The sequence below is a fragment of the Pygocentrus nattereri genome, chromosome 19 (genome assembly GCF_015220715.1).
Source record: "Pygocentrus nattereri isolate fPygNat1 chromosome 19, fPygNat1.pri, whole genome shotgun sequence".
Lineage (NCBI taxonomy): Eukaryota > Metazoa > Chordata > Actinopteri > Characiformes > Serrasalmidae > Pygocentrus > Pygocentrus nattereri.
In genome coordinates, this window is record NC_051229.1 from 30354775 (window position 1) to 30370334 (window position 15560).

Genomic DNA, 15560 nt, shown 5'->3' on the forward strand with positions numbered 1-15560 from the left:
AATCCCAGTAGATCAGCAGTTTCTGAAATACTCAGACCAGCCCGTCTGGCACCAACAACCACGCCACCTTCAAAGTCACTTAAATCCCCTTTCTTCCCCATTCTGATGCTCGGTATGCACTTCAGCAAGTTGTCTTGACCACCTCTACATGCCTAAATGCACTGAGTTGTGGCCATGTGATTGGCTGATTAGCTGTATGTGTTATCAAGCAATTGTACCTAATAAAGTGGCCGGTGAGTGTACATTTATGTGGTTTCTGACACTGTATTTTATATTATGAACTACAAAATTGAACAAAGCCACATTTTACTACTCAAAGCAGTAGCAGTAGTCTTTCAGAGGCAAATAATTTTGTCATTTATTATAGATAACAGTATCTTTTCACAGGTGCGATAATTTAGGGTAACAGTTTGCACAATGAAAATCACTAAATAGAAGCTTCCACTACTTGTTAGCTATATTACCCTTGTACTTCAGTGCAAAATTAAAGAAGCAAACTTCAGACACCAAAAATGTCTTAGCCGATCTGTTACATTTGTTGCAGTTAGATTTTTCATGGATGAACGTAGCTCACACACAATCGGAGGAGAGTCCATAGCTGCCACAGATCCATCCGCAACTCAAGCCGAAGGCCCAGCCACAGCAGATCTCCTTGAAGGTCTTCCTCATCTCTTGGCTGCGGAATGCATAAATGAGTGGGTCGATGACCGAGTTGCACATTATGAGAATGAGATACATGTTGAAGTGAGACATGAAGCAGATGCAGTAAGGGTTTCTGGGGCAGGAGATCATGAGGATGAGGTGCAGGAAGAAAGGTGCCCAGCACACCACGAAAACGCCAAGCAGGATAGTGAGGGTCACGGCACCCTTCATGTTGGTCGCCTGCGGGACAGGCCCATTGCCAGGAAGGGCAGCGATTCGCTTCATGTGGAGCCTGGCCAGGAGGAACATGTGGACATAGAGTGAAGCCATGAGGGCCAGCATGGCAAAGAACATGCTGATGAGGCAAATTATGACTGTGGGACTCTCAGAGTAGACAATGAAGAGCACTCCAGATGCCGTGCAGAAGGTCCAGATGCTGGCAATGACTGTGGTCGCCCGCTTCTGGGTCATAATGTTGTGATAGCGAAGTCCATAAAAGATAGTGATGTAGCGGTCAATTGCTATGGCAAGCAAGCTCCAGATAGATGCCAAGAGGGAGCTGCAAATCATTGAGTCAAACACATTGTCCATGGTCTTGGCGACACCCCCGGAGATGCTCAGGTTGCCGCCAGTGATAAGGGCCATGACTACTGTCTCTGTGGCATTGGAGACACTGACCAGGAGGTCAGCTGCTGCCAGGCTGCAGATGAAGAAGTACATGGGTGAATGAAAGTTCTTGTTCTTGATGATGGCTGCTATCACTAGAACGTTCTCCAACAGGCTGACCAGTCCTAGGATGAGGAAAACTTCAGTGGGGACCAGTAGTTGTTCATAGCAACCTGAGGTGGATCCCCTCTCAGACTTGCTTCCAGCCATTGCACCCAGACTGTGGTTCCTGTGGGCATGGTGGAGGCCATGATGTTGTGAGATGTTCATCTTCAATTCTGTTTATTTGTATAACTTTTTTGAGAGTTTTTTTCCCAAGAAAGCCTTATACAAATGGGCTTTCCAGACCTCTATTAAACAAACCGAGGGGGGCAGGAAAAGGACACTTAGGCCACTAGGAAGGATCTTGAGGACAACCAAGACTCAAACAGGAGAATTCCTCCTCTTCTAGGTTGCACCAGTCAATGTAACTACAGTAGAAAGAACACAAATGGCATTAACATTGATTAACAGATGGATTCAGTTCACCTGGGCAAAGATTGCTGAAATAAAATGATTTGTTTTCAAAGTCTATCAAGACAGCTGATGATAAATGGAAAGAGTAATAGATAGAGCCAAATAAAGTTAGTTCCAAATCAAGTTAACATTTACAATGAGGAGCATAAAGTATTCAGAGACCTTTGTTTTTACCATTTATATACTTCACATTTACACACTTTTACAAACATTTTTACTTATAATCATGAACCAAAAATAGGAAAAAAATAAATATATGTTTACATGACATTAATATGAACTACTGTGCCATTTTACTGAGAGACATTTTTCAAAATTAAACCAATTTACTTTCAGTGAAAAGCCTAATTTCTTGATAGCCAAAATAAAAATGACCTTGCTTTACCCCTTTGGACATTAAGTACTTTGGCACTTAGGTACATTTTGCCTATACTTTCAACTTCTTTTTAAAAATATAAGCATTTGTATTTTGCACTTTATAAATATGAGCATTCAGACGAAACAGAACTGTTTCGGAACAATGAACTCTGGTCAGATGAATCAAAAGCAGATCTTTTTGGCAATAATTCACCTCCTCATGTTTGGAGAAACATGGGTCGCTGGTAGATTGTGAAATACCCCCTGGTATCCATGGGTTCAAAGTTTGCTGGCTACTCCAGCGTTGGCTGGCTGCTAACTCACTCGTCACAGCAGTGTTTGGCATGTTTGGTTTAACAGTTCTTCTTTTGGAAGTGCTTTTTACGGGTTTAGCCATGCACACTTCCACACATTAACTGAGGTCTTACGCATCTCATTTGTCTTCGGGTTGAGAAATGAGAAACAATTTGTTCTTTCCACCAAACTCTTGTGAAACTGGGTAAGTTGTCAGATTCACAGATATTTATGGCATATCATAACATTTTGCAGCGGTATCCCAGGCATAGTCACAGATGCTAGCCTATGAAGTGCCAAGTAGCTGAACCAATGTGCTACACTAGTTAGGTAAGAATACCAAAGACAGAAGCTCACAGATTGTGAGGGAAGCAAGCTAAACAATTACCTTTCCCTGAATTTATATATGACCATCTATTTTTCTGTAAAGGTCGGAACTTTATAATAAGTTTATTTTCATGGAGCTCCCCAGAATTTTGAGATATTCAGGGGGTCCAAGAGGACAATTAGCAGACCTTTCATCCTCCAGTACCCTCCAGGATGCCTGTGTTTCCCATCCTGGTTTCCTGTGTTATCCTAAGAACACCGGATCCACAGGGAAGCATGAAGGTGGGAGCATCAGAATATAGAGCTACTTTTTCCCCCTATCATTCTTTAAAATGCATTGTTTATGCTTATGAAACACTTTTTTGTTCAGATGAATAAGTACAAAATAAAAAGATAAAGTTATGTGTGTAAATCTGAATTGAGTGTTAAGCACTAGAATTATATTATGTAACAAAAACAAATGTCTGAATACTTTCTTTGGTTTAGGTTCTTTAGTACAGACAAGTTCTATATAGATCCATGAACACTCAAAGGAACATGCATGCTTACCAGGTTCTTTGCATCACAAAATGGTTCGTCAGATTGATAGAGAGGATGTATTGTATGCACTTTTTAAAAAGATGGTTCTGCAAGGGTTCTTCAGTAAAGAGAATTGTTCTATATAGAAACATAAACACTCTTAAGAATGTTGCTGTAAATGGTTCCATATAGTATCTTTCAAAAAGGGTTCTTCTATTCTCACAAGCTTGACATCATAACAATTGAAGAACCCTTTTGGGTGCTATATAGAACCCTAGATACCGCTTTTCGAAAAGGTTCTATCCACATCACGTTCTCATTCAATCTGAAGATGATGCAAAAAAACCCTTTAATGAGGCAAAGAATTATTTGAGTGGTCATGTGTCTACATAGAACCATTTTCATTACTAAAGAGCCCTTAAAGAACCAACTTTTTGAGAGTGTATGGTTCTAAAGAGAACCCATCCATCCATCCATCCATCCATCCATTATCTAAGCCGCTTCTCCGTCAGGGTCGCGGGGGGGTGCTGGAGCCTATCCCAGCATTCTTCGGGCGGAAGGCAGGATACACCCTGGACAGGTCGCCAGTCCATCTCAGGGCAGACAGACAGACACAGACAGACAGACAGACACAGACAGACAGACAGACAGACACAGACAGAGAAGGGTTCTCTCTAAAGAGAACCCTTTTTTAAAAATGGCTATATAGCACCAAAAAGGGTTCTTCTGTTGTTATATTGTCAAGCTTTCAATAAAACATCCTGCCTTTAGTAAAGAACCATCTTTTTTAACAGTCTGTATGAGAGCATGATAGGAAGCGGCAAATAAACGTGGTGGTCTAGAAAGCTGCCGGGATCTGGCAACCAAGCTGTGTAGTTAATTGTAAATGTTAATAGGAGTTCAAAGGAAGTTGGCTGTTATCTCCGCAGAGAATCCAGGTGCATCAAAAGGGTGGATGGCATTGATCTCCTCACCTCACTGTGTATGTGGTCCCAGTACACCTCAGCAAGGCAGCAGCTTCATCCCATTGGTAGGACAGTTGAGCCGAATCATTTTCCCTTCACAATGAGAAAACAGCCTGTATCCACATCTGATCTGCAGCTGTCACCACCACGATGAGCAAACATGTGACAAAGTGGCAGACCAACAGAGCAACAGAGCAACGCGATGCAGAGGCTGAAGGAAGCAGTGTGAGGCAGTCCAAGTAGCGAGAATTTAAACATGCTGGAATCAGAAATGCTGAACCCAGCAGGAAAAAAAGCACGACATGCTAGAATCCAAGACCTGAGCATCTCTTGGCAGATGGGCTAGCAACATTCACTTTCCCCCCCTCAGCTACTGTTCTGCACTCTGATCACTGACTCCTCCTCCAACTCCAGCATCCAGTCAGAGCCTGTTTTAAAAGGGATGAAAACAGATTAATTTCACCATATATTTTACGTATATATATATATGTAAATAATGTATACACACACACACACACACACACACACATACATATATAATATATCACTGCTGTCAGAACAAAACCTTGTATGTTACAGGAGAAAGAAAAACCTATTTTACTTTTAATGTCAATGGAACCAGAATTTTTTTACAAGTCATTTTGGGTCGTTTCTTTTGGTCTATTCATCATGTAATTTACACACAATATAAAGAGCGACAGTTATTTTTAAATTATGTCAAAAATTGCTATTGGGTTAAATTATATGATCAATTATTCTATTCTATTATTATTTATTATAATATATAATTTTATTATAATATTTATTATATAACTTATTATATATTGCATATATTTTTGTGCTTTTTGAGCTCAGCAGCTGTTCTTTACCTTGTGTGAAAATTTTGTGATGTTTGGACCAATAGAAATGCTCCAAAATTGCTTAGAATATCTTTTTCCATTAACTTACATTGAAAGCAAATAAAGTTTTTGCCCTCTCCTGTAAAGTTACTATTTTGGAGATACTTGTTTTTTGTTGAACAGTGATGATATTTATATATATATGTGTGTGCCTCTTTATCATTATCATGTATGCACACTTTGTGTTAGAGCTGTTAGAGCTATCTAATTGCCTGCTGAGTCAATTTGTCCCTCGCATCAGGTTTTGCATTTGATACACTTTGTTGCCACTGTTGCTTAACGAGGGCCGTGCATTGACTGTCCCAACTCTCTCTCTATCTCTCTCTGTCTCTCAGCCTCATTGATCACACAGCTCTAAGTCGCCACCGCGCCAGCAGGGAGAGAATGTGACTAGCGCATCGTCACTTGGCATTGTCAATGCAGTGAGTGTCCTATCTCTTCTGCCAAGTACGTGGGCAGACTTGAATCGAAGTGCCTTTCCTGCCTGATGAAAGAAAGAACCAATTGCATTTGCTATACAGACAAAATTTGGAATGCCAATTCATTAGGAAGATAGCATAAAATGTGTAAAAACAAAATGTAAAAAGTCTGGGAGCAAAGTTGCCCAGAGCCCAAAGAATAGAAATACCAATGTGGCTCTTCAGTCATCAAAAGTTCAGTCATATATAAGCCTTGTTCCTGTTTTTTTCACCTGTCCATTTGGTCCATATATGAAATCTAGGCTATAAAACTGTCCTGTTTCAAATGTATTGTTTTTCTGATGTCACAAAAGCCGTCACATCTCCTTTTTTACCCAAGCACAATTAGGCCACCCAGTCCTGTTGAAGTTCCAGCCCAGTTTCAGCACTGCTTTAGACCAGACAGGCACATATTGACCAATTAAAACAGATTTTTTTTTTTTTACATATACTGCCCATTCTACCAAATTAGTTCAAACTGTGACCTCATAGTAAAAGAAACTGCTTGGAAAATAATTCAACAAGTATTTAGAACTTAGATATTTATAAGCATTGTATTATGATCTATTTAAAGCTAAATTGTAAAAAGCTAAGATGTAATTTAGTGACTTCACATTTGCAGCAACTGTGTGATGGATTAGAAATACAGTTTGCTACACTAGCCTCATAGCAAACTGAAGAAGCGAAGCCCAAACACTGAACACTGCAATTAAGGTTAAGGGGGAAATTGTGTGTTTCTAATTTTTCTATTTCTTATAAACAACAGTGTGCTGTCATTAGTTTGAGTCTTAAATTTGGGTCCCAAGTTTAGTCATTAGTCTGTGAGAGAACAGCTGGCCCTGCTGCTCTCATCGGGGAAGGGTTAGTCCCTCTCCCAGTGATTCTGAGTGTTGCTGGGTAGTTTTTGGGCATCTGTTTGGTCAAACAAAGAAATTTTAGTGCTATAGAAAATGTAGAAATGGCAAGTGATAATCTGTTAATATTAACCAGATTGAATTTACTGCCAGCCAAAACTAGAATAAAAACATTTTACCAATGTTCATAACTTTCTCTGCTTTATCATTGAAACCTCCCGTTTGGGTAATCAGTTTCTGTACTTAAGTAGTTTTTTGTATATCTGTACTTTACTGAAGTTTTTCCATTGAATGGGACTTTTTACTTTCACTCCACTACATTTCATAGTGTAATATCTTACTTTTTACTCCACTACACTATCTGTCATTCCTTTTGGCTTATTTGTGTATAAAAATGTAACATCAAAAAAAAAAAAAAAAGAAGCGCAAAGCCAGAGCACCAATCAGGGCCCAGCGGTCACTTTGTTTAGAGCTGGTTTTGACCTGTTGGTCATACCGACCCAGTGCCGCACACGGTTCAACGTCAGCGCAGCAGCGTAAAACTTTGGGAGAGTCTGTTCAACATAAATGATGAACTAACCTAACTTTGTGTAAATAGAGCACAATATAGAAATATGTCCACATATGCAGTCGAGACTGACGCGGCTTTTTTCTGAATTTCTACAAACACCATTTCATTTTATAGTAAATTAGTTTGGGCTGGTTTATGTTTATGAACAGAGGCCTACAGATCAACATAGTAAAGGAGCTCATCTGTGATCCTGAGTTTAAAGCCAGTGTTTATTCAACTTAAACTTGGAACTAAGTTGTAAATAAAACTGAAACTTTGCTTGTGTGTAAAAAGTGATTTCAGAGCCACTCGGTTCTCCCTGATGGAAACTGTTTACCTTCAGTGTTTTGTGCTTCTGATCATTTTAATAGACGTCAGCATCACTAATTAAAGACTGGTTTACCAAGAGAGACGCTGGAGGACTTTCACCTGAAATGAGTTCATGAAGCGAGTCTTGTTATAAAAATGATAACAGGACATCAGAGCCAGAATTACTCTTTTAGTACTTTTACTTTATACTTAAGTACATTTGAAGGGAAATACTTTAGTACTTTTACTCAAGCAGAGGTCTAAATGGAGGATTTCTAATTCTATTTCTATATTTTACCTTGGGTGTCTCTACTTTAACTCAAATACATGATTTGCGTATTTTGTCCACTGGTGGTTGTAAACACAGTGTGCGTATCTACAGTAATACTAGTCATGTTGTTACAGCTAAAGAGTAGAGAAAGTATAAAGCTTATCATGTCTGTACAGGCATGTTGAACATCTCTTTTAAAAACCATGAGCATCAACATGACATTACAAGTCATCCTGTAGGTAATGAGGTCAGGGCTCTCTGCAGGCCAGTCAAGTTCTTCCGTGCCAAATGCAGCAAACTGTTTCATCATGGACCTCTACCTTATAGCACTGCCTTCAAGGCGTATTACAATAGGCCTGCATTGTGAAATAGTTTGGCAGGTGTGGTCTTCATCTAGCAGGTTTGACCTCCTGTTGTGCTTTGGAAATAGAAACTCATTGAACTCAGCATACTGTGCTTTGGAAACAATGAAAAGTCAAGTCAGCAGTCTTAGCAAGAGTTTAAAAAAGCATGTAATGGAATCAGGTATACATACCCTTTTTACATTATTATTAAGTATAGAGGCATGCAGCCAAAAATTGGGCATCTCAAAAGTCAAAATTTCTGTTACAGCCAGTAATTAAGGGAGTAGAAGGTGAACTGATCCCCAAAGGCATAAAGTTAAAATATCAGATAACTGCTGCCAAGGTCTCAGACCTCAGTTAACCTTTAAGGCCAATGGCTTGTTCACAGTCATCATTAGGAGAGGCCAAATGATGCCAGTTTTCAAGCTTGGTAAATATTCTGACTCCTCAAACCTCGTCCCAATATTCATCAGCCATATCCATTCTGCAGCTGCCTAGCCCTCTGGAAATTAAAATAACACGACTATAAGAAGCATTTTCAGGTAGCTGTTCCCTTAGTTTATAACATAATTAGGAAATGGGAATCAACGGAAACAGTAGAGCTGAAGTGTGGAAGACACAAGAAAACTTTCAAACCCCCAACTGACTGCAAAAGACCTTCAGGAAGATTTAGCAGAATCTAGAGTGGTGGTGCATTGTTCTAATGTGCAGCACCATCTGCACAAATATGACCTTCACTGAAATCAGAAGAAAACATTTCCTGAATCCTCACCACAAAATTCAGCATCAGGAGTTTGCAAAAGAACATCTAAACACATCTGGTGCATTGTGGAAATAAATCTTGTGGACTGATGAAGAACTTTTTGGCACAATGAATAAAGCTATTTTTGGAGAAGGAAGTATGCACAATTTGATGAAAGAGACCCCTCTGCAGCTGTTAAGCACAGGGGTCCACCAATCATGGGCTTGTGTTATAGCCAGAGGATCATTCCACTAGCGGAGGGAAGAACAGATTAAATTCAATACCATCAAATTCTGGAAGCAAACATCACATCTTCTGTAAAGAAGCTAAAGATGAAAAAGAGAGGATAATGATGCTAAACATGCCTCAAAATCTCAAGAGGTGCAAGCTGTGGACCCTTTTTATTCAAACTTGGTTACTATGTCATAGCACGCATGCACTGCTACAGCTAATTGTTAAGAAAGTAAACATTTCCTGTGCAGATGCAGATGCTCTTTGATTAAAGGGTTATTTGCATCATTAAATAATTCTTCAGATTGATGGAGAATGTGCTGTAGATGGTTCTTTTTGAAATGGGTTCTTCAAAGCACCACAAAGGGTTCTTCTATTGTTACAAGCTCATTTCGTAACAAACTGTTAGACAAACTGCTGATCAACTGTTTCAAGTCGTTATCCAATCCTATCAAACACTGCATTTAGTGTGAGTTAAGATCAATGAAGTATGTTAATATATTAATGTTCTCCCTTTATTACTGACACATTTTTCTGCCTAGTTATTTATACACGGCTTTCACTGATTAAATCTCTTTGGGATCAAAGATTCTTAAGGTTGCTCCATGATTTTTGTCACTTGTGTCTGTTTAAACTACTTATTATGACAGGTGAAAGGAATATGTTGAACACTAAACGTGCTTCAGGTTAGTCAGACCTTAATACTGATTTTATTGTGTGTTCATTGTTTTTTTGTTTTTTTTCCACAATGTTCTCCTCATATGACTGATAGGTTGTCATACTCTCTCTCTCTCTCTCTCTCTCTCTCTCTATCCCCTAAAAACATGCCGATCTATTATCTAGAGCTTTTACCAATTTGAGGAATCAATTTATTGAGTTAAGTGAACAAAACAGACATGTCCTTTCAGTGAAGTTACCATGGCTGCTGATTCAGCACTGGGCCATGTAAGTCACTAACACAGTATCGATCTGTCTAGATAATAACACACATCCACTGTTGCAGCCTGTTCTCAGATCTTTTAAGTAACTGGACAGTGCTCTGTTCCTGTATATTTATTTTCCTTTTTAAAGGACATTGTTTTCTGTCTTACATTTATATTTATGGTATTTGGCAGACACTCTTATCCAGAGCAACTTACAATTGTACACAGGTAGGCCAAGGTGGTGTTAGGAGTCTTGCCCAAGGTAGTGTAGGGTTCTTGCCCTGGTGGGGCATTGAACCCCAGTCTACAAGGCAGAGGTGTTCCCCACTACACTACACCAACATGAATTTCATATTAACATCCATAACAAAACAAGTACCTCAGACTCAAGTCAAACTCAAGTCGCAATGACGGACTCATGACTCACCCTGAAATGACGTGAGACTCGAGAGTTCAGCTGGACAAAAAACGAACAGAACCGATGAAACTCAACCCGAGACCCTCAACCTAAACCAGGAAATGAAGAAAACCTTTCATTTCCAACTTTACTCATGAAAATTCCCTTGTCGGTTTTGCCAGTCATGGATAGTCATTACTGGACTTCCAATTATCTCTTTATTATAGGAAACACCTTCAGTTTGATGGACAGAACTGAAGCACAACACACAGTTAATGCAATGTTTAAAGAAAAGAAACTTGAAACAATTGATTCGTGATTCATCAATAGATCATGTACCATGTATCATAACTAACTAGCAAAATAGCTAAAGTAAACAAATGTAATCTAACTTACTAACACTTCAACTGGATTAGCATGCAACTTTAGCCGACAATAGCTACATTAGCTGTTGGGCTAGCTAGCGCTTCATGCTATCTAACTGTTTCAAGTTGGTTTGTCAAAGCGTCGGCTAGGCTGGCTGGCTACATAGACTAGCTGTTATGCTAGCTAGCATACTTTCTATTCAATCTACGTTCTAGCCAACTTGAAATTGTTGAATAGCAACTATGCTAGCTAGTGCAATAGCTGATGTAGCCGAAGGTTTAGTAAGTTACACATCACGTTCCTTTAGAACTGACTAAAGAGTCACTTTACAGGAGAGGTTACAAACTTTCTTTAAGTCAACGTAAAGACATTTTATTCCAAGCAACTTTGGATCATTTCTATTGGCCCATTCAGCATGAAAAATTCCATTCAATTTCAAGCGTTAGCCGTGGCATACCGTCAGCAGGACACCGACCTTATCATGCCAGTGGACTGATAAATGCTGATAAATCAGGGTTAATTTTTTCCTGAAGGGTTGATATCACAGTGTCCTACAAGTCTCTAGTCTCTAATGGTAACTATTAAGCCAAGTCCTATTAGAAAACAAAACCACCAAGTTTTAATCTTAATGGTAGTAATCGTCTTTTTTCAGCACGGGCTGAAGACTTTGACTCAGATTCGCTTAAATCGGCATATTGTTGGAGATCTGACCACCTCCGAAAGTGGTTTGAGAGATTGGATCAATACATTTTGGACCCCATTCACACCTGTGCTTTTTGCTGAGCACTTGTAATTGGATCACCCAAGATGTATGCTAATGCCAGGTACTGGACATAAGGTGTCACTGTGTGATACATTTCTTTGGTCCTGCACTGAAATTTTCCTTTTAACTATGTGATGCTTCACATGTAAAATGATACCTGTAGGCCAATTCTTCAACTATAACACCTGCATCTAATGATCATGTACTGGCAGTACTCCTTTTTTTCCAGTTATGTTTGCTCAGTTTACTCCCTGTTCACTGTTAATTTTAATCAGCCTAGGTAGGTCAACGTTAATATCAGCTGTTAAACAATGCTATTATTACATTTGTGCATCACACAACTATATTGTTCTTCATTTTATATTGTACTTCTCTTTTATTTCTCTTTTTTTGTCTGATTTTTTTTGCGTAACTCGTTCCCAGTTTTCAAATTATTAACACCTGTTCAGTTTCCAGATTGTCCAGTGTAATTGTGTGATTCAGGCTTGTATTCCGCTTTTTGACGGGATGCATGGATTTCATACATTCTTCATTAAATACTGTTTTTTTTCCCTCAGGAATGAATGGGGTGAAAAATTACACAACCATCTATTGTACTTCTGCTAGACCAAGAGCAGGGTTCTGATAGCTACTGAAAAATTTGTGGTTAGCTACTTTGTAGCTATTTTCCCAAAAGTTGTAGCTGCTACAATGTAGAAAGTCAATCATTCCAGGTTTTTCCTAACAAAAATCAACAAAAATAACAATACAAACCAGAGAATTTTGTGCAAAACATTGTCAACTGTTGAAATAAAACTGCTCCAATTTAACACACAGTGTTACTGCAGTGCTGAGAATGATCCACCACCCAAATAGTACTTGCTCTCCATGGGGGTCCATGGGGGTCCTGACCACTTAAGATCAGGATAAAAGGGGGCTAACAAAGTTTTAGAGAAACAGATGGACTACAGTCTGTAGCTGTAGAACTACAAAGTGCAGCTATACAGTAAGTGGAGCTGACAAAATGGACAATGAGCGTAGAAACAAGGATGATAATGTTATGTAGGATTGGTTTATGTACAGACATGACATTCAGAGTCTTTATTAAACTTCAGCCACACTTTAGCCTCAAAATCCTCATCAGTGACTTTGGCTCTGTTTGGGTTGAGAATCAGGCCTGAATAATCACTCCACTGCTACAGAGCTGCTGCAGCTCCACAGCAGAACTAGATTTCTAGGTAAAATAACAATAAATGGTCTTAAAAGCTGGAGTTAATGCATCACTGCTAATTCACCCTTTAATGCTGAAGACTGACGTGCAGACTGCTTGTCACCATAGCAACGGAGATAATGAAACTGCAAAGAGAAAAAAGACGAACATTGATAATTTGGAGATTAATGGACTTATTTACATTTATAATCACTCAGCTGGTTTCCTGATATGTTTAATCTGCAACAATGCGAAACTGTCGCTTCTCCTTCTCCTGCTTCTCGTTCAAATTCTCCCGTTCCACCTTAAATGATCCAGCAGGACAATCTGGCCTCCATTTAAGGTGGAACAGGACAATTTGAACAAAAAACAGGAGAATGAGAAGCAACTTCAACCTCATAAAAATTCAAACAATGAGAGACATTTTACAAGAAGGGCGCAGAGAAGTTTCCTGAGATGCGAGAAAAATGGCTACAGCTGAGTTAAAGTATAAAGCAGAGCAAAGTGAGTTGCGTTGATATTTCTAGCCTGTATCAGCACATCTTGAAATATACAGCTTCTTCTTCTTCTTTCGGCTGCTCCCTTTAGGGGTCGCCACAACGGATCATCTGCCTCCATCTTGCCCTATCCACTGCCTCCTCTACTTTTACACCAACCATCTCCATGTCCACCTTCACTACATACATAAACCTTCTCTGAGGTCTACCTCTTCTCCCTCTACCCGGCAGCTCCATCTCCAACATTCTTTGACCAATATATCCACTATTCCTCCTCAACACATGTCCAAACCATCTCAACCTAGCCTCTCTGGCTTTATCTCCAAACTGCTCCACCTTCACTGTCCCACTGATCTGCTCATTTCTAATCTTGTCCAGCCTGGTCACTCCCAACGAAAATCTCAGCATCTTCATCTCCGCCACCTCCAGCTCAGCCTCCTGTCTTTTAGACAGAGCCACAGTCTCCAAACCATACATCATAGCAGCACTACTGTCTTGTAAACCTTCCCTTTCACTCTTGCTGCTATCCTTCTGTCACACATCAGCCCTGACACCCGTCTCCACCCACTCCATCCTGCCTGCACTCTCTACTTCACCTCTTTTCTACACAGCCAAGACGGTAAAACAAACAGAAAATGTCATGCCTGCCAAAGTTGTTTAATTATTGTTTAAATGACAAAATGGCCCTTCTTAACATTTCGGTTATGACCCCTGAGTTAAGGCCGCTAGTAAGGGGTGATCAGCGCATGGGACCCACATGCCCATCTGCTTGAGCTGGCCCTCAGTCAGGTTTGCACAGTTGCCACCAGCCCAGTTACCGACTGCATTCTATGGTTCATTTGTCCTGCATTGACTAAAGCATACCAACCACCTAGCAACCAACACCTAAAAATTTCGTTATAGCCATGCAAAAATTTGTAGCAGCTACAGCTACTAAAATGTGTCGTTAGCTACAGAAAAGTAGCGCTCTACTTACCTACTCCCCCATCCCTGACCATAACACATAATTTCATACATCCTATCTCAGGGCTGGCACCCAAGCACAAATTAAATTTTGATCTGTTTCTCTTTTGTTTTTCTCTCCCTCATTACTCCCACTGAATCCCATTTATTTTTGCCACCACACAAACTTTGTTATTTAATTTCCCTATAGCCTCCAAACTAACTGTAATCACTAAAGGTTAGACTTCAAACTGTACTGCACAGCCATACTGACCCGTACTCCTCTATGTGTCATTTTTTCATCCCTCGTTCCGGTCACAGAGTCCCATTTATTTTCACCCAAACCCCAGCCCAGTTTTTGCCTTTGCCCAACAGATTGCAAAATGCATGTACTCACTCAGGGCAGGTCCCCTAGCTCTACTCCACATCCATCCTTACCTGCACTCATTTTTTCATCTCTCATTCATCACATAGACTCTCATTCATTTACAACACTTTGCAACTCCCTACAAACAGCTAAATAAACCCCAATCTAGCAAGAAGTGGGAACCATTTAGGCTGTGCAACCATTCTGTGTTTTCTTCTGAAAATATATGTTTCTAGTTTTATTTGACTGTTTATTACAGTAGTGAACAAATGTGTGCAATGACTACATATTTTCTTATCCAATTCTTCATACAACCAGACATCTCTGAGAACTCATCTTACTTCATGTATCTTGCCACTCTACTCAGAAACATGCTTGGGGTGGGGGGGTTGGTGCTATTTACTGACTGACAGCAGTCCTGGCTACAAGCTGAACTGGTAAACCTGGACACACAACATCATGGTGCGTATAACAAAAACACATAAAATACAGCCAGCCTGAAATTCGAGCATGAGAACATGCTTTGGCACAAAAATAACATTACACAATGAGAATTAATGAAAAAAGTAAGAATTCACAGAGCTCAGTAAAACCGTTAAGAATGCTGAGAAGCTTTTTGGGCAAAAGAATCTTCAGTGTGTAGGACCAAATTCATTTACCTCAACTAGATTTACTTGGGATTCTATAAGAAATTGTGTGTTGCTAGATTTGCATTAGTAATCTTAAGAAAGCAACCAAAGTAACCAAAAAAAATGTTTAAAAATGATGTTACATTGTTACGTTTTACAGTGAAAGTGTTTAAAACAGTGTAATCTATCTGTAATTTTTTGCACAGAATTCAACACTGGATGCTGTATAAAACTGTAAAAAAACAAAAATGTATCATACCAGCTTGAACACATCACATTATTGCAGAAAAAGCAGAAATTCTGAATGATGTGCTTAAGTGGTTTGTTTCGTCAATATTGTTTTGATGTCGGCTGGTTGCCCAGAGTCAATGCACATCTTCTAGTGCTCCAAAACAAATTCATAAATATGTATAAGCTAATGTGTGCCAAAATAATGTTTATTTTTCATGTGCTGTTTGCCTTTTATTCATTCATTATTTATTTAATTATTTGTTTTTTTGTATTTGATTGTTCTCAGCTTGGTTGGCCCGTCAATACACCACT

General features: G+C 39.4%; 1 protein-coding gene across 1 annotated transcript; it reads right to left on the bottom strand.

Annotated features, from left to right (window-relative positions):
• Positions 1–220: 220 nt before the first annotated feature.
• Positions 221–4637, bottom strand: mc4r (melanocortin 4 receptor). The gene is made up of 2 exons (XM_017705970.2): positions 4296–4637; positions 221–1778 (listed from the first exon to the last, which is right to left on the bottom strand). The coding sequence occupies exon 2, from the start codon at positions 1576–1578 to the stop codon at positions 571–573; it is 1008 nt and encodes a 335-aa protein (XP_017561459.1). The 5' UTR covers positions 1579–1778; positions 4296–4637; the 3' UTR covers positions 221–570.
• Positions 4638–15560: the final 10923 nt, after the last annotated feature.